Here is a 20,524-nt window from a genome sequence, read left to right on the forward strand (position 1 = left end):
CACACTAGAACTTTGATTTTATGTTTCCTTTCACTGTATTACATTTGCATTCAGATATAAAGATTATTGGTGGCTGGGCACAGTGGCTCACACCTACAATCCTAGCTACTGAGGAGGTCAAAATTTGAAGATCTCGGTTCAGAGCCCGCCTGGGCACTAAAGTTTGTGAGACTCTTATCTCCAATTAACCACCAGGAAACGGAATAGGGTAGGGCAGTAGCCTTGAGATGAAAAGCTCAGGGACAGGGACCAGGCCCAGAGTTTAAGACGCATGACTGACACAAAGGAATTGAGTGTTCTAACTTTTCAGACATAGTTGTTCTACCCAACATTTTCTCAAATGAGCAGAGAGCTTTTTATTTGCGGATAAGCATTTAATAATATTTGTTATAAAAAGAAACTTTCAGGGGCCGGGAGTTTGGCCTAGTGGTTAAAGTGCTTGCCTAGCATGCATGAAGACCCGGGTTCCATTCCTCGGTACCACATACATAGAAAAAAGCCGGAAGTGGTGCTGAGGCTCAAGTGGTAGAGCTCTAGCCTTGAGAAAAGTCCAAGGACAGTGCTCAGGCCCTGAGCTCAAGCCCAGGACTGGCAAAAAAAAAAAAAAAAAAAAAAAAAACTTTGAGATTTTTTTTTTGTCAGTCCTGGAACTTGCACTTGGGCTGAGCACTGTCCTTGGGCTTTCTCAAGGTTAGAGCTCTACCACTTGAGCTACAGCACCACTGTGGCTTTTTCAATGTATGTGGTACCAAGTAATCAAACCCAGGGCTTTCTGCATGCTAGGTAAGCACTCTACCACTTGGCCAAACTCTACCCAAAAGATACCTTTGTCAGGGAGGGGGTGGTGTTGTGGGACTTGAACTCTGGGCCTGGGCGCTGTCCCTGAGCCACTTTTCCTGTGTATGTGATGCCATGCATGATAGGCGAGCACTTTAGCACTAGGCTATACTCCCAGCCCAGTTTCAGTGATCTTATAATGAAGAATATTTAATTTTCACCTGTTGAAGTATCCATTTAATTTGTAGTAGATATTTATATAATATACTGTATCTATTCTTTGTTTCAGATTCTTTTCCAAATGCTGACCCTGCATCTGTCCCCCATGGAACAGTCTATTATCCAGTAATGTCAGATCCGTATGGTCCTCCATCTTTGCCTGGTTTTGATTCCCGCTTGCCTATTGTGCCGGATTATCCCTATGTTACCACCTGGCATCCAGTTGGTACAACATATGGTAGTTCTTCTCAAATCCATGGTGCTATGAATCCTGTCCCAGTTGGCTATACATGTTCACCTCACTTGGCTTCTCGTTATATACCTCAGAATATGTAAAATTCAGCAGTATGAAGTATTATTACACTGCCATTTGATTGCAATTTTTTTTTTCTTAAGGTGTCATACATAACTAATTTCGGTGGTAACAATGCTTACTGTATTGTATCTGCCCTTAAGATTTTTTTGAATGTAAAGTACTCCTGTAAAATGAAGAACATCACTTGAGTTTTTGAATAAGAAAATTGAGAAATGTGTATAACTGGCCTTTTATTGTTATTTTTCTACCAGCCAGCTTGTCAGCATTGTATTATTAGTTCATGATGCCAATTGACAAATGGAATAAATTGTACCAATTATTTCCTTTGTTGTTTTGAGCATATTAAAGTGCTCAAATTGGAATTATTTCCACTTTATGGAATGTAAAACAGCAAAACAGAACCTTTGATTCTAGGTACTAAGTATTTTTTTTTGTAATTCTTTTTTTTTGTAATGTATAAAGGGGTTACAGTTATATTTGCCAGATATTAGGCGCATTACTTCTCACACATTGATACCCCTTCTCATGTTTTTGCTAGGTAATATTAAATGAGAAAATTGACCAAATTTCTTTTAATATATGATAGGTTGTATTCTGTGATTAGTTTGAAGGAACATGGTGCTCGGCTTTAGATTTACTCAATATCTATAGCTTACTTTTGGATTTATGTTATTGTTTTACTGCACAGTATTGAATTGATGTCTTTTGCACAATTGGCAGTAAATAAAATCTAGCATTTAAAATTGATATATAAACGAGTGGAATTTTCTTCTGCCTTTTTTGTTTTTCTTTTTCTTTTCTTTTTTTTTTTGCCATTCCTGGGCCTGGGTTCAGGGCACGAGCACTGTCCTTGGACGTTCTCAGGAATAGAGCTCTACCACTTGAGCCACAGCACCACTTGTGGTGTTTTTCTATGTATGTGGTACCGAGGAATCAAACCCAGGTCTTTGTGCATGGTAGGCAAGCACTCTACCACTAGGCCAAACTCCTGGCCCCCGCTTCTACATTTTCACGGTAGCAAACAACATACCAGGCATTTGATTGTTTCAAAATGTTTTCCCTGTCAGCTTGGTTGCAAACAAATATGAGTGGTTGAACTGTAGGAGAATATTTGAAGGACCACGTGAAATGTTTTGTTTTGTTTTTTGTTCGCTGTGGGGCTTGAACTCTGGGTCTGGGCATTGTCCCAGACCTCTTCAGCTCAAGGCTACTGCCCTACCCCTTGAACTACAGTGCCACTTCAGCTTTCTAGTGGTTAATTGGTGCCTGGGCTGCCTTTGGACTTGCAGTCCTCAGATCTCAGCCTCTTTAGTAGCTAGGATTACAGACGTGGGGGGCATGGCTCATGAAATATTTTTGAAGACCAAGTTATTGTAATGTTGTATTTGTTTTTTTTTATTGTTTAAAAAAGCGTTACTGCCATGGCTGGGAGTATGGCCTTGTGGTAGAATGCTTTCCCAGCATGCACAAATCCCTGGGTTTAATATCTCAAAACCACATACACAGAAAAAGCTAGAACTGGCACTGTGGCTCAAGTGGCAGAGTGCTAGCCTTGAGCAAAAACTGTCCAAGAACCAGGGCCTGAGTTCAAGCCCTAGGACTGAAAAAGAGGTTGAGGAACTTTAACAGAATTTTTCATTGTGTTACACGTTTAATTGTTCATAACTTGTCAATTTTGTCCTTCAACTTTAATTTCTCACGGCTTGACTTAACTGTGACTTCCTATGAAACTTTTAATTATTTTTTGCCTTTTACCTTTCAACTAAAAAAAGAGAAACCCATTATTCTCTTTTGATTATTTCTCTTTTGATTACTATTTTGATTGTTTCCTTTATCTACAAATTGGCCTCTGAAAAATTGAATGGATGATCAAGACAATACACACTTAGAACAGCCAAACTTTGCATAGGGGTGAGAGATGTGGCTCAATGATAGTATATGTGCCCAGCAAGCATGAGAAACTGAGTTCAAATTACAATATCGCCCAAAAAATGACAACTGTGTGTATACTAATATTTCAATATCTTGTCTAACCTTCTACGGTGTCATTTTATCCTGTCTACAGTTTTTTTTGATGAAAAGGTTTTGGTTACAGTTATAATATGGGATAATCTCTTTGTAAGTTTCGTTTTTGTGCCAGGCCTAGGCTCTGTTCCTAAGATCCCTTTTGCTCAAGGATAGCACTCTACTACTTGAGTCAGAGCTCCCCTTTCTTGTCACAGACTTTCTTGCGCAGACTGGGTTCAAACAGCAATTCTCAAATCTTGGCTTCCTGAGTAGCCAGGATTTACAGATGTTACCCACTGATACTCTTCTCTCCCTAGCTTACTTTTACTATTATAAACATTTCTAGAATTTTATATGTCTCATAGCAAGTGTATTCCTGTATATTCAATTGATGCTGGTTCCCTAAATAGCATCTAAGAAATATGGTAGAAGGGAGAAGATACTAGTCTATCTTGATAATGTGGGTCCAGAATTTGGCTGGTTTTGAGACAAATGTGTCTGCTAAGGCAGCTCCTTTTTTACCTTTATTTCAAATTTCATGAATATTTGATGCAATTTAATCAATCATCTAGAATCTTAGGTTAGTGTTTTATAAACAAACTACTTATAGTAAATCTACAGTTCGTAAATGAAATCTTCAATATTTACGGTTTAGATCATACAAATATAAGCCTCTGATTTCATGTGATAATCCATCTCCTGTAATTTAAAAATGGCCCTCTTTTGGATGGGGTGAGGTAAAAATAACCTGCTGCTGAAATTTGCAAGAATCCTTGGATACAGCTACAGAAAATACAGGTGGCTTTTCTATTATTTAAAAAAAAAAGGGTGCTTGACACTAGTGGTACATGCCTATAATCCTACCTACTCAGGAGGCTGACATATGAGAATCATGACTCAACAACAGTCTGACAAGGAAAGTCTATGAGACTCTTCATTTAACTACCAACAAGCAAAGGAAGCTGTGAATCAAGTGGAGTATAGCTGTAGACATGAGCAAAATGGTAAGGAATGGTGCCTAGCCCTTGCATTCAAGCTCTAATACTTGCATCAAACAACAAAAACCCAAGAACAACATTCAACGTTTTCCTCAGCCTGTATCAAAGATGGGTGAGTGGTCTTTATTTTGTGTATATTTAGTCATTACCTCTTGATTTGCTCTTGATGATCCAAAAATTAGCATTTTTCTCTTGTTTAACATTATGTCTAGTTAAAATTAACAGGAGGAGATAAAATTGCACCATGGCTTTATTCATCCTCCACTTACAGATATAGATCTAATTATACTGAAAGGTAGAAATTGGATAATTTCCATAGCACAGAATGAGTTAGAATTCATTTTTATGCTGTACATATGTTCTCTCAACAAATTGTGGGATTTGTCTTGATTAAAAACAGACAACACTGAATATTTTATACTTGAAAGTCAAAACTAGCTAACTTAAATCATCTTCCATTGCCTTGGAGTCTAGAATCAAACTATAACCTTTTTAGTTGTCTTTGAAAATAAATTCATGATTAAAAAAAAAAAAAAGTGGCGTGCTGGCTCACACCTGGAATCCTACCTACTCAGGAGGCTGAGATCTGAGGATTGCCATTCAAAGCCAGCTGGGGCAGTAAATAACACTGTGAGACTTTTCTCCACTTAACCACTAGAAAACAGAAAGTGATCCTGTGGCTCCAGGGGTAGGGCAATGGCTTTTTTGCTGCCCCAGGGCCAGACTTCAAGCCCTATGACCAACCAAAAAAAAAAGTGTGTCCAAGTGCTTGTGTAATATACACAAAGCCATGGGTTCAATTCCTTGGTATCACACACAGGAAAAAAGGGTAGTGGTTCTGTGGCTCAAGTGGTAGGGTAGTAGGGAGAAAGCTCAAGGACAGTTCCCAGACCCTGAGTTCTGAGTTCAAGCCCTAGGAGTGGCAAAAAAACAAAAAAGCACCAAAATGATTGAGATATATCTATGAATAACTAATCAACATTTTGTTTTCTTTCATTCCTTCCAATTTGCTGAAATAACTTGGAACTAACAAAGCATGATATAGTTTTGTTTTTTATAAATTTGGTTCTTTTCGCTTACTGCTTTTTTTCCAAGATTTATTTTGAGAAATTATACAGAAAATTAGAATTGTGCAGTGAACATCCCTGTATTATATCTGCCTCTTAAATTTAGTTCATATTTATACTATACTTGCTTTTTCACACCCATTTTTAAATCATTACTAAATTTTAAAATGAAACTGCTGACTTAAATACAGCTTACCCCTAGACATTTCAACATGCATAATTGTTAACTAGAGGTCAGCATTTAAGATTTTTTATTTCCCCCTTGGAAGTTAAGTGCTGGATATAATGAGTTCCTATATAAGAGTGAATAGTAAACCCTCATTAGATACCATATCACCTGCCAAAAATGTCCTTTCATAATTTCCTCAGTTACTTGAATCCCATTTTCATGTAATTCTCCCTGATGCCCCACAGCGTAGATTAACTTTCAATAAGTGCATATATATGAACCAAAATGTGTTCTTTTGTGTAATACTTTTTCAGCATAGTACTTTGGATTCATGTATGTCAATAGACTGTTCGTTTAACTTTTTTTTTTTTTGCCAGTTGTGGGGCTTGAACTCAGGGCCTCAGCACTGTCCTTGGGTTTCCTCCAGGCTGGTGCTGTACCACTTGAGCCACAGCACCATTTCCTGGTTTTTCTATGTATGTGATGTATGTGGTACAGTAAGTAATTGAGCCCGGGTCTTTGTGTGCTTGCTAGGCAAGCACTCTACTACTAGGCCCTGACTGTTCCTTTTTTTTTTTTTTTTCGATCCTGGGCTTGAGCTCAGGGCATGAGCCCTGTCCTTGAACTTCTCAAGGCTAGAGCTCTACCTCTTGAGCCTTAGCACCACTTCCGGCTTTTTTCTATGTATGTGGTACCGAGGAATCGAACCCGTGTCTTAGTGCATGCTAGGCAAGCACTCTACCACTAGGCCAAACTCCCGGGCCCCCTGACTGTTCCTTTTTATTTGCAAGTACTATTTCTCTCTCGCTCTCTCTCTATATGTATATATACTATAGTTTATCCATTTTTTACTCTCTTCTTATTTTTAGATATTATCAATGAAGTCTCGCCCACAAGTTTTTTGGTGAGTACTGTTTTCATTTTTCTTGAAATAAAAATATTGGGTTATAAGTTAATTACATGCTTAAATTTACAAGGAACTACTAGACATTATCCCAAAATGAGGTTGTGATATTTTAGACAATGACCAGCAAGAAATGGAAGTTCTGTGAATAGATGGCATCCTTTTATTTTTAAAACCATTCTAGAAAAAATGCTTAACTTACTCAACTACCTGCAAGTGGTTATGACCATCTGTATGTGGTTTCATCCTTGTGGTTATTGACTATGGGCATCTTAAGATGACATCATAAGATGACTACCACCTGTGTGGGCTGTTTGCCTTTAGAAGCTCAGCCCCATGGAAGGTCCGGGTTGCTTTCTATCAGCCTGAAGGTACATACTGGCCTCTGCATTGTTACTAAACTGACTCCGAGCTCAGTTTGCTGACTGCTAGTGACTACTGCTGTGGAGGGGATGGGGGTTGGGGCCCCACAAAATGATTAGGATATTGCATGTGTAGTAAGTGGTTCTTTACTGACATTTTAATTTGCATTTCCTTCATTATATTTTTCATGTCAGACATTTTTCATTCACATTATTGCATTGCAGGACTACTTTGTAACTGGTTGGAAATCTTTGTCATATACTAGACTGCATTTTGAATTGTCTTTCTTAGATAGCTGAAAATAATTAGGCCAGAAGTCAAGGTGAGTTATTTAGCTAAAATTAAGCTGTTTTAATATGCTAGACAATGCTTTGGCCTAAAGTTTTTCAAATACAATATAATAAAGTTTCACAATCTGAACTGAATAGAAAGAGAAAGTCTATTCAAGAAATACTAAAAGGAAATGTTCGTTGACACTTGAACTATTTTTTTTTTCCAATCCTAGGGTTAGGCTCAGGGCCATAGCACTGTCCTTTGACTTTCTCAAGGCTAGAGTTCTACCACTTGAGCCACAGCACCACTTCTGGCATTTTTTCCATGTATGTGGTACCAAGGAATCAAACCCAAGTCTTTGTGCATGCTAGGCAAGCGCTCTACCGCTATGCCAAACTCTTGACCCTTGAAGTATTTTTTTTAACAGTTCTGGGCCTTAAACTCAGGGCCTGAGCGCTGTCCTTGGACTTTCACAGCTCTACCATTTGAGTGACAGCACCATTTCTTGCTTTCTTATAATGTATGTGGTTCTGAGGAATCGAACCCGGGTCTTTGTGCATGCTAGGCAAGCACTGTACCACTAAGTTAAACTCCCGGCCCAACACTTTTTCAGATTTTACTAATCATGCCCAGATTGACCTCAAGTGACTAAATAGATTCAAATTGTTTCATGTAAAATAGATCATTTGAAAATACTCAGTAATATGATAATTTCTTCTTCTCACGTCTAGGCATGTCTTTGATTGTTATAAGCTTTGGTTTTCTTTCTTTTTTCTGATTGGAGCCTAGCCACTGTCTCTTAGCTTTTTTTGCCCAAGGCTAGTGCTCTATCACTTGACTTACCTTCACCTATACTTCTTCTTTTTGGTGGTTAATTAGAGACAGAATTTCAGAGACTATCCAGCACTGGTTTGCCTTTGAACAACAATCCTCAGTTCTCGTCCTCCTGTTTGTTTGGTAGATTGTGCGGCTTAAACTCAAGGTCTGGGCACTTTTCCTGAGCAGAACCTGAGCTTTTCTGCTCAAGTATAGTGTTGTACGACTTTGAGCCACAGTTCTCTTCCACTTTTTCTGGTAGTTGATAGGAGATGAGACAAAATTTAATTATTCATAATTTAATTACTCATAATTTCATAATTAACAATTCTCAATGTATACTGTTTTCAAAATCATTTTGTATTCTGAGGTCCACAGTTATTATTTTTGATGGTTAAATTATGTGAAATCCATTGTTGTTCATAAATGTTTATTAATAAATCATTACAATGGAAAAGGGAGGAACAGAGCATCTTTAAGTAGCCATACATTTTGGTAGGAGAAAACAAATGCTTTACTTTTGTTTATACTGAAGCTAAAATACACAAAATTATTGTACAAGTTAAGACTGACAGTGACTTTTCACTTTTTACAGAAATTAGACAAAAGTAATATATACTCAAAAATTTAAGCATTGAAAGTTGTCTGCAAAGCCAAACAGCCATTTGCACAAACACATTTGGAACTTTCCCTTTCTTGAATTAAGCTCAGGAGAGAAAATTTTAGCATTAAATTTGACACATTTTCTATGTGGTGATGTATGACAGGCTGCCAACTAGGCTGAGAAAGTGAATTAAGCATAGCCTATTTTTTAGAGTATATTTCTGTCTTGCTATCAAGTTTGCCTGTAGCTACAAATTACATGCATTGCTTCCACTGGGAGTACAGACCCCATCCTCTATTTCAACCACATTTCGAGTAATCTTAAAGAAATGGAATCCTGTGAAGAGTTATGATATTCGTGCCTTGCTAAACACTACCTTTACATGTTCATTCCTCTGCTAGGAGAAACAAAACCAATGTATTTTCCCTAGAAAAGGATGTGGTACTATATGGGAAAAGGTTTGTCATTGACAATTGAAAGGTAAAATCATGTGGCTTTACCTCTGCTATCTTAAAGAAGTAATTTAAACAGGTTTTATTTTTACTGTGTTGAAGAACTCATTTGAATTGTTTCTGGGTAGTGGTGCCAGTGCTGGGGTTTGAACTCAGACCAGGTGCTGTCCCTGAGTTTTTTTTTTTTTTTTTTTTTTTTTTTTTTTTTTTTTTTGCAAAAGGCTAGCACTCTACTGCTTGAGCTTTATTTCCACTTCCATCCTTTTTTCGTGCTTGAAGATAGGAGTTTCACAAACTTTTTGCCTAAGCTGCCTTCAAACCACAATCCTTAGAACTCTACCTCCTATGTAGCTAGAATTAGAGGAGAGAGCCATCAGCACCTGGATAAAACAGTTATTTTAAAAGCTAGTCATTTATACAGTTGAATTTTATAAAATTGAATTTCCTTTACCATTAACAACAGGTTGGCCTTAGAAGTCTTAAAAGATGTGACAGAAAGTGATAGAGCTATGCTGTAACACCATTTCCTTGTCTAAACATGGGACTTTTTAGTATATCTGAAAATTCAAGTAACTGCTGCAATCCTTCTACATCTTGCTTTATGGGAAAAGATATAAAATGAGCAAGTCCAGCTTAAAGGACTTGCATGTGATTGGTAACTTTCAGTGAAAGTAAGAAGTACCAGTCAGGGAAGTATCTTGGGCAGGTGTGTGTTAGTACACGTCATGTATTTGGAAGTTAAGGAACAGCTTACAGGATATTAAGTTTTGACATTTGCTAAAGTCAAAAGGTACGATATGTTGGAAATTAAAATGCCTTTTCTCATTGTTAGCAATAACACATAACCCTAATATTAATGTCTTAGCTTTAACAAAAGTGGAGATTCTGGTTGCTCATGTCTAACACAGGACACTGACACCCATTGGATAGCAGTTCAAGGCAAACCTGGACAGGACAGATAGTTAATTTCCATCTCCAAAATAGCCATCTAGGCTAGAAGCATGGCAAAAGAACAGAAAAGGAGGACATCTCTGATAGAATAAATGACTATGAAAAACAAATGGAAATGACACAAATACAAACCTTAAAGATACTATTTCCTCCAGCTTTGATGCCTGTATCATGCCAGCACTTAACTCCTCTGTTTTCCAATATTTCATTTTTAGAAAGCAAAACTCTTAAGAAGATACACTCTTTCTTTGGACCATCAAGCAGCATACTGGTGAGTATTCCAGGTCATATGTAGACATTATCAATATATTTCTGCCACAAAAATATGTACATTTTAAGGGGGTTTTCCTACCTAAATGCTTTATTTTTTCATAAAACTAGAAGGCCTGAGTCTGATACCTCACAATATAATATTTGTCCAGGAAGTATCTTTCCAATGAGAAAGTTTTTCTCCTCCAAAAAGATGTAGTAATTACTAAAAGGTATAAAATATCAAGACCAAAATAATCAAATATTATGGTTTTGTGTGTTGGTGTGCATATATACCAAATTTTCACTTATATTTCCCAAAAAACAAAGCAAGCCAAAGGATTGCCTTTAAAGTGGCCATTGGCAATACATTTACAACAGCATTTCTCTATACTAAAATAAGGCTCACATTGGATTGGAGTAGTCCCTAATGGTTACTTCTATTCCAACAAAGCAGATGCTTAGAGCAATTAAACAAGCAAAAGATATAATCTAAAATATATTTTTGAGGCAAAGCTTCTAGGAATTGCAGTTAGGGACAGCTTTAAAGTAGGTTTGAAGAGGTTATTTGGATGGTCTAAACAATTCGTCATTTATATTGACTAGTCTATAAAAGTTTCTAAATATTTGGTAACTTAAATAATATGTGCAATTTGTCTTATGTATTTTTCAACAAAAGGGATTTCTGCCTAAATTCAAATGCTTTTTATCAGATAATTTAACAAATCAAGATCTTTGCTACTAAAACTAACTCAAAACACAACTTGAATCCTCCAGACAAAGCCACACAAATACAAAATGGTTATTATTCTTATTTTCTAGCTAAGGTATCAATTCATATTTTTCTCTAAAATTCCCATTGTAATGTTCAGAGGAAATTTGTATTCTCACAAGAACTACAAAGTTCATTTTGAAAATTGCATTTATTAAGTCATTCAAAGAATGTACGCTGTCCCCATGCCTATAATCCTAGTTTCCGTACTTGTTAACATCAGGTAGGTCACAGTTCACGATCAGCTTGGGCAAAATGTTCATGTGACGGTATTTCAACCAGTAGCTGGTGTGCAGTTACATGTGTCTGTCATCCCAGGTTTACAGGAAGCTGAGATAGGAAGGATTGTGCTTGTAGGTCAGCCTGGACAAAATATTTGTGAAACCCCCTTCAGCAGAAAATGCTGAGGATGGTGATACACCCCTGTCATCCTATTTCTAATGGGAAATATAAATAGAAGAATCATAGTCTAGTCTGGCCTAGGCAAAAATAAAAAGACATACTCTATCTTGACATTAACCAGCAATACAGGAATGGGGACATGCCTAGAAAGCATCCAGTACTTCCTAAAGAGATGGAGGGTGTACTTGTTGACTAGGAATATTGGATTAATAAAGATGTTTTCATATAAATGGAAACTATCCCCCATTCTAAATGAGGCCTCAACATAAGTAAGTGAAGTCAAATAAGCCCAGAAAACGAATGTACTCCCATGAAATAGGACACTAGTTTCTTTCAGTAATAGACATTGACTACTGTGCTTTATAGCTTTTCTCTACACTTTTCTGAGAAGACTTATTTTGGATTTATTTTTCTAACAAACTGATTTACAAAGAAGATGTGTTTCTTTTCATGAAATAGAGATATATTTGTTTATTTGGTAGCATCAGTGTGAGTTAGGAATGGAATCCTGATGTTATTATTATTGAAAATAAATTTGACAAGAGGAAAACTTGAATCTGTAAGTTTACAAAACTTACTTATGGAAAGTCAAAGCCATTTATTGTAGTTCCATTTACTGAATCAAAGGAGAAGTTAGATTAGAATAAATGATCACCTTAGACAAGAGTAAAGACTTATCCTGGGACAAATATTAGCCAAATGGGTATCATTATTCTTTACTGGATCTGAGGTTTTTTTGGTTGTTGTTGTTGGTGGTGGTCATGGGGCTTGAACTCTAGGCCTGGGCGCTATCCCTGAGCTCTTCATCTCAATGCTGCCACCCTACCCTTTCAGCAACAGCGCCACTTCTGGTTTTCTAATGGTTAACTGGAGTTAAAGTCTCACAGACTTTAGTGCCCGGTCTGGCTTTGAACACTGATCCTCAGATTTCAGCCTCCTGAGTAGCAAGCATTACAGGCATGAACCCATGAACCACTGCGCCTGGTTTGGAGTTTTTTTAATTTTTTATTTTTAAGACCTTCACTTCCTCCTGTTCCTTCCCTGATTTACTTCTTCTCTATGAGGAACAATTAGATCATCATCCACCAGTACTAGGAATAGACATAGGAATCAATTCAAGTAAGAGTAGTGTCCAAGGTTCTTTGAAAAGTCCTTCATTTCACTAGCACCAGAAATGTTCAAGAATATAGAAGGATTTCTATTGTTACATTTAAAAGAACACGTGGCTGGGTTTTTGTCCTAGGGATAGAGTGCTTTCCTAGAATGCACGAAGGCCAGGTTCGATTTCCTCAGTACTACATGCCTAGAAAAGCCGGAAGTGTTGCTGTGGCTCCAGTAGTAGAGCACTTACCTTGAGTAAAGCCCAACGACAGTGCTCAAGCCTTGAGTTCAAGCCCCAGGACTGGCAAAAAGAAAAAAAAAGTGACACATAACTTTCTTGGTCTTCCCCCACTTCACTTTTCGTCATTATATATTGTTAATATCCGAGAGTAATTTATAGCAGTTTTAGATGTTAGATTAAGAAATTCTTGGTGCTAATGTTGGTTAAAAAAAATCAACTTTTTTCCCCAGCAGGTATTGTTATAACTTTAATTATAAATTTGTGCCTCTGTATTCAGAGAAATAATTAATTTGGATGTGTAAATGGTGCTTTCCTTGAAGACTAAGTAGAGTTTGCATTCCATATATATGTCTATGAATTGACTAGGGCTTGTTATATCTGCAACATATGATATATATATTTATATGTATATGTATATGTATATGATTCTACTGAATAGTAAATCTGCAACTTGAATTAGGGTACCTAAACCTAAATTTGTTTTGTTGGTTTTTTTCCCAGAAAAAAATTAAACTCGCCAAAAGTCATTTTTGTCATTAGAATATTTTTAAATCCACGCTTTCCTCATAGAAATCCCTTGATAGCAATAAGGGCTGAAACTATCAATAGCTGGTAGGACTAAAGAACTATGCTAGCTACTTATATTTTCTTGCCAATTTCTGAGACGTGGTCACTAATGCAGTGCAGTAAAACTTTTGAAAAAGAGTATACCTTGTAAATACTAATTCTGATGCTATCAAATTTTAAAATGTTAACTGAAATACATCAAGGGAGGAAAGGAATTTAACTTTTTACATGTGAGATAGATGCTATAGAGTACTGTCTCATTGGCACACATAATAAACTAACACATCTTTAAGGAAACACAAAGCTTCACAGTGCCTTCAATAAGAGTAGTGTTTAGAGAGAACACAGAAAGGCCTACTATCTAGAAACCATAAGCTGACAATAGCCAGCCTCCTTTTGATGCTGTTTATTTGAACAGCATAGGCAGCATTTAGCACTGAATGGCAATAAAGATAGGCAGATTGATTTGCCTTTTCTGATAGCGGTGGAAACTGCTGAACACCCTCCCCCACCCCAAGCTTGTTGGGGAGATGCCTTGTGAAATCCTGTGGCAGTTGAGGAATCTGTGGGGTAGCAACAGTAGCAAGTGGCACCTGGAGATTCAAGGAAGCAAAAGTAAGCAAAGCAAAAAGGGTTAAGCACCCAACTGCACCTCAGCTGATTAGGGGCAAGACCCCTTCAAGACATCTGTAAGATTTAGTGTCTATAGGTATAAAAAGGCAAACGATAGTAATAATACCACAACCAGGACAAAATTGGAGAATGTGGCTATCAAAGATGGGGGGAAGGACATTTTAGGAGTTTCATTCTCCTCTCTATGGGGCAGTGAGGGGATCATTCTGTCACCTCTGACAACAAGGAAATTACAAATTTAGTCTTGAGTTCCAGAACAGGTGATAGGGACTTAGAGCCGAGTTGTCACTTGTTCTTCCTGTCCGTCACCCCATTTGTGCATGAGCAAGTCACAAGCCTCTCCCCAAGTTTCAAATACATCCTCAGAGGAGTCTAAAAGTTTAGAATTTGAGGAGCAGATACTGGATGCACAGTGAAGAGAACTGGAACAGGCTAGAGGGCATTCACTGCTCTGAGCAGCGCCCCGGACTTCACCTAATTCTACCTCACTGAGGTTAATTTCACTTTGAGAACACGCCTCTGCTTTCCCTTTCTCCATTTGAGAATATCTGATGTCCTGCCACATATAGTGCTGCTGAACGAGTCCATCAGAAATTGTGTACATTGGCTCTGAACTGGGTTCAGACATATGACCATTAAACTTGGAGAATAAGAAACCCAGTTTCTTGAAAGAAGGACCCAAGAAGGAGCGTTTGCTTGATGACTCGGCTTTTGACTTTCCTTGGGCACTGCTGGCTCTTGGCATGGTTCTGATGAGAGGGGGTCCATGACAGGCCTTTTTTTTGCAGCCTAAATTAAAAGAGACACTCTTGGATTTGGCCCGAGCCCCACCACTGCCATCATTCATATCATCCCTCTGAGAGAGTTCAGTGCTGCTAGTGGAAAAGCTTCTCTTTGGGGGTTTTCTATTTCCTAAGAGATCAAGCACTTCATATCGAAAGCTGGAGATGTCTTGCTTTAATTCCTAGAGGAAGAGAGGAAACAGTTGTATCAGGATGCTTGATCTTCAGTGCAAAGATGGCAAATAGGATACTTTGGAATATTCTGGGTTTGTCTGGGAGCAAATCACAACCTGTATCTACTGGATGCTGCTGTAATAACCCAAACTATCACCACACTGCCCCGGAGACAAAATGATTTGTGGTTCACAATAACTGTCTTACATTAATGCTTAGTAGCTCTGGCTAGTTCATGATACCTAATATTAGTTCCTAATATTGTATGAACATTTTAATATTTAATGGTAGAGTTTCTTAAGATTTTCAATATAATAACAGTTTTTTTTTCTTCTGTGTATGTGGCAGGACCCGGGATTGATGCCTCAATACCACATACATACAAAAATGCCAGAAGTGGTGCTGAGGCGCAAGTGGTAGAGCTCTAGCTTTGAGAAAGTCCAAGGACAGTGCTCATGTCCTGAGTTTAAGCCCAACACCGGCAAAATTAAACAAACAAATAAATAAATAAATGAGAAGGTAGAGCTAGAGTGTATCTCAGTGCCAAAGCATTTGTCTAACATGTTTCAGGCAGTGGTTCAATCCCTAGCTATACAGATGACTATCAAAGAAAGGGCTTCATGATTAAGTTACCTTAAAATTTTCTTCTGTTAGCCCCTCATTTGTTTTGGAATTTCTTATCATGGCAGCCACATATCTTTTGACTAAATTCCTGATAACTTCCTAAAATTGAAAACAAAACAAAACATAAATAGGCATTCAGTTTCCTTCTGAAGCTATCAAGGAAACAAGCACTATACCAGAAATAAAACATGCCCAGGCAATCTATGCAATACAAATCTACCCTTTTTAGACTGAGAATACCCTAATTGGCCATTGTCAATATTCTTTCCCTTCAGGCTATATTAAACATTAGTGCCAATAAGACGAGAGCCTCTTGATAAAATTTGCAATCAAGATATTTTTTTTTTATTTTTTTGCAAGATTTACATTCAAATCTTTATTTTTACATTTAATTTTATTGTAAGGGTGATAATCAAGATATTTTAATGTTTTTCTGTGTGGTCTTGTTATGGAGTTGTACTCAGGGCCATGTTTTGGTAGTAAATTATCTAGCACTTGAGGCATGTCCCTAACACCATATTTTTTTATTTTTTTTTGCTTGAGTTCCTTTTTTTTTTTTTTTTTTTTTTTTGTCTAGCCCTGGGGTTTGAACTCAGGACCTGAGCACTGTCCTTGGCTTTCCTTAAGGCTAGGAAGCTCTACCACTTGAGCCACAGAACCACTTATGGCTTTAAGTTCTTAATATAAAACTTTAACTTCATTAAAGATATCTTCCTGTTATATATTGCTATTGTATGATGTAGTCCCATTACCCTGTGTTTTTTCGTTCACAGCAGGTTTTATACTTCTAATCACTTAATTTTAATACTAATGGCTGTATGATAAACTTCAAAAGGGGAGACATTGTGTCTTATTCACAGTGATTGTTCACGGTGACTTTTCTAGTGTTTTTGTATCTGATATACAGTAGGTGCTAAATAGTTGTTGACTGATTATCCAACCACATACCCTATTTTAATCTCAAAACTGATACAGGCTGGGAGTTTGGTCTTGTTTAGAGTGTTTGCACGGCATGCACAAAGACCCAGGTTCAATTCCTCGATACCATATAGAAAAAAGCCAGAAGTGGTGCTGTGGCTCAAGTGGCAGAGCTATACCATTGAGAAAACCCACAGACAGTGCTCAGGCCCTGAGCTCATGACCAGGACTGGCCAAAAAAATAAATGATAGCTTTCCAAATTATGAATATTGTTGATCCAGCTGGGAAAATGTTATATATCTTGGGGAGTCTCCAAAACCATTGCACCTAGTCTTGAGAGGAATCTTTACCTGATAATGTTGATTTTGTATCAGGCTGTCAGCATGGCGTTCCTGTAATTGAGAACAAATAGATTAAATCAACAGTCTACTTTACCCACCAATCCCAATATATTTTCCTACCCACCCATCCTAGTATATTTTCCAGTATTAGGACAGGAGAATGATATAAGTGCTCTTGCTTGATAGATCCACAAAGAGTAAATGAGTTTGTAATGATGTTATATTGTTAGAAAGGGACTGTTAGAAATAAGAAAGGGAAGAAAATATTTATTTAAGTAGAAAGTTTGAAAAGTCTTACTGTGAAACTTCTCAAGTTGTGCCTTCTCCGTCTACCATCAGGATCTCTTTTAGGGCAGAAAGTATTGTTGAACCAGTTACCAAGATATAGAAATGATTTAGGACTGGGGATGATGTTGAAAGGAGGTGGCAAAGTACCACCTTCATCAAAATAACTCATCCAGAGCTTTGTTCTTGCAAACTTCCACTCAATATCAGCATGATCCTATGAAAGACAAAGGTTCAGATTGATTATTTATTTACCCATTCTGAGGCTTGAACTCAGGGCCCGGGTACTATCTCTGAGGTTCTTTTGCTCAAGGCTAGCCTCTTGAGCCATAGATAGCACCACTTCCAGCTTTTTCTGTGTATGTGGCAAGACCCGGCTTTGATTCCTTGGTACCACATGTATAGAAAAAATCCAGAAGTGGTGCTGAGCTGCAAGCGGTAGAGCTCTAGCCTTGAGAAAGTCCAAAGATAGTGTTCAGGCCCTGAGCTCAAGCCATGACTGCTCCCCCCCCCAAAATCTATAGATGGATAGATAGATAGATAGATAGATAGATAGATAGATAGATAGATAGATAGATAGATATGGAGTGTAGCTTAGTAATAGAGTGCTTGCCTAACACAGAAAAAGCCAGAAATTGTGTTGCTCAAGTGGGCAGAGTGCTAAACTTGAGCAAAAAGTGTCGAAGGATCGTGCGCAAGCCCTGAGTTCAAGCTGCAGGACTGCCCCCCACCCGCCCAAAAAAAAGAAAAAGGGTAGGCCAAGAGTTTGGCCTAGAGTTGGCTGTGGTTCAAATGGTAGAGCTGTAGACTTGAGAAAGCCCAAGGTCAGCAGTCAAGCCCTGAGTTCAAGTCCCAGGACTTGCAAAAAAAAAATGTATATATATATGTGTGTGTGTATATGTATGTATGGCAAAATAGCAAAAGACTTGCAATTCAAGAATTATCTAAAAGGATAGAGCCTAAAGAAGAAATATGTGGAAATAATTCAAGGAGGTAATAGAACCATGGAACTTCCTGTTTTGAAAGAGTACTTTAGTCATTTATTTTTTTAAACATATAGTTGGTTGTGAGTAACAAATCATTATAGCATTCAGACTCCACTAGATACATTTAAATGAATAACAGGATAGTTTTTTTTCAAATGTCAGTCTACCATATTTCAGAAATTACATCCTTTGCACTATTTAAATTTATGAAAAATTTAGATATCAACACATAATACATAAGCATAAATTTTTATCAGTGCATATTCACGCAAAATATCTGAATGTCCATGTTCTCCTTAACTTGCTTAACTTCAGCATATGAATTGTACATAGAAGGGGAGACCCTGAGAAATCTGAGGGGGATGATTAAGGCTGAGCATTGGACTTGGGCTCTAGGCAGAAAGGGAGGAGATAAGATATTCTTATCCATTTGAGAACAGAACTTATCAAGACATTGCCTTGTTGTGTTTTTTTTAAATAGCAAATACTGGTGAGAATGTGGAGTAAAAAGAATTCTCATACACTGACATTAGAAGAAAAACTAAAATAACAATTATGGAGATTATGACCCAGCTCTCCAACTTCCAGGTATATGCCCAAATGAGGTAAGGTTAACATATTAAAGAATAGTTCATAATATCTAAGACATGGAATTTCTCTCTCTCTCTCTCCCTATTTATATATATATATATACACACATATGTATAATTTGTGATTCTGAGATTGTCCCCAGATGACTGGGGGTGGGTGGAGAGACCACCTGCCTTCTTTGGCACTTCACTTCAGTGGTGTGCAATAGCTCTTCCGATCCTTGTCTGCTATTTTGGCTGTGCCAGGTTTGTTTAGATGAATGTCTTCATTTGCATGGTCTATTCATCATCTGAGCCTGCACACGCTGCCATCCTAAGGGATACAACTAATCCTATAGATTTGGATTCTCTTCAAGCCAGCAAGCAGCTGTGCCTCAGTGAGGCCCATGCTGTTTACTTATAGACAGCATTCGGGTGAGCACTACACAGCAGCCAGCTAAAAAACTGAAGGGTTCTTTTTCCTTCCCACCAAGAGTTCTTAATAATTTACTGAATGAGGTGTGATAACAGCTTATCATGAGCTCCAGGCTTTGAATGTGGGTCTGAGGGAAAAAATAGGACCTAATATAAACTCTGGGACTGGGTCATCTATTCCATCTAATATTTTACTATGACTGACTCTTAGGAAAATAGGATCAAGAAAATCTACTTGATATACATGGATATGTGTATCAAGAACAGTAGCTTAAGAGAGCTTCAAAGATAAAGAAGGGAGTCATTAATTCTTCATTGAAAATAACAGTAACATATAGCATGACCAGCTTCACTTGGGTAATGCTAATGGGAAACCAATAGGACAGACATGGAGCTATCCCTGCTTCAGTATACCTTGAGGATAACTTTGTACATCACCCATGTAGAGTCTCCTCTCGCAGAGTAATACAGATCACTCCAGATTTCTGGAGCCAGATTACCATAGCTCTAATTCCTGTATGAATTGTTGATAAAGAGTTCAATTGTTCACCAGACTGATATTAGCTAGACTTCTTGGACTCTGAAGCAGAATGTGCATGAACTGGATTCGAAGTGCAGAATGCTGAATCTCGATCTAGACTGTCAGCCGTGATGCCTTTTGAAGCAGAAGAAATTGATCTTTAGTGCTTTCTATTTCTGTAGAAGCCCACACAATATCAAGGTAGGTCCTTATAAAGATTATATTCAAGAGCCAGGCGTGATGGCTCAGGCCTGTAATCGTAGTTACTTAGGAGGCTGAGATCTGGTGATCAAGGTTCAAAGCCAGCCTGAGCACAAAAGGACCTGAGACTCTTTTCTCTAATTAACCTCTAGAAAAGGAAGTGGGGCTTGGCTCAAGGGTAGGGTGGTAGCCTTGAGTTGAAGAGCTCAGGGACAACACCCAGGCCCAGGGGTACGTTAGGTACATTAGGGTACTTGAGGGGAAAGAAAAATCAACCTCTGAGATTCCATGCCTACCCTATCTAGCTTCTAGATTCACACTAGGAGGGAAGGGAAAAAGTGAAAGAGGGAGGGAGGAAAAGAGAGGTGGGGAGGAGAGGGGAAAGTGAGCAAATAAAAATGGAATTATATTACATTTCAAGAACAACAGATAAACAGAATTCCAGAGCTACGAAGGATGTGTCAGCCTATTCCATTCATCCACAGACACACAGACTGACAAGAATATTCATGATGATCAATTCCAATTCATTGACTTATTGGATGAAGAAAACAGGCCCTAAAAAGTAAGTAATCCATGTTATTCCCATTATAAACAATAGAGACAAAGTTATCGGTTTTTAAATTAAATTTTTTCCCATTACACTTGTTTCACAATTATTTACCTATGTTGATCAAAAGAAATAGCCTCATTTTCTGAAGAAAGGCCATCTATGTATATGAAGTTCTCACTTTGGAAAGTGGGCTATTATCCTGCATTCTATCAGGAGTTTAAGATCAGCTGAATATGCAGGCTATCAATGGCCAA

At 37.8% G+C, this 20,524-nt stretch overlaps 2 protein-coding genes across 2 annotated transcripts in view; one reads left to right on the plus strand and one right to left on the minus strand.

Moving 5' to 3' along the window:
- Window positions 1-2,036, plus strand: part of LOC150041354 (UDP-N-acetylglucosamine transferase subunit ALG13-like) — a 32,211-nt gene extending 30,175 nt beyond the window's left edge. Inside the window, exon 23 of the mRNA XM_090326855.1 lies at window positions 1,067-2,036. Within this exon, the coding sequence (XP_090182981.1) occupies window positions 1,067-1,332 (266 nt within the window). The 3' untranslated portion in view covers window positions 1,333-2,036. The remainder of the gene's footprint in view (window positions 1-1,066) is intronic.
- An 11,047-nt stretch (window positions 2,037-13,083) lies between these two features.
- Window positions 13,084-20,524, minus strand: part of Trpc5 (transient receptor potential cation channel subfamily C member 5) — a 175,798-nt gene continuing 168,357 nt past the window's right edge. Inside the window, exons 8-11 of the mRNA XM_090326750.1 lie at window positions 17,020-17,223; window positions 16,731-16,772; window positions 15,471-15,560; window positions 13,084-14,845 (exon numbers count right to left, since the gene is read on the minus strand). Coding sequence (XP_090182876.1) covers window positions 14,153-14,845; window positions 15,471-15,560; window positions 16,731-16,772; window positions 17,020-17,223 — 1,029 coding nt within the window. The 3' untranslated portion in view covers window positions 13,084-14,152. The remainder of the gene's footprint in view (window positions 14,846-15,470; window positions 15,561-16,730; window positions 16,773-17,019; window positions 17,224-20,524) is intronic.

This window comes from Megascapheus bottae, chromosome X (assembly GCF_031878675.1).
Source record: "Megascapheus bottae isolate mThoBot1 chromosome X, mThoBot2.hap1, whole genome shotgun sequence".
Lineage (NCBI taxonomy): Eukaryota > Metazoa > Chordata > Mammalia > Rodentia > Geomyidae > Megascapheus > Megascapheus bottae.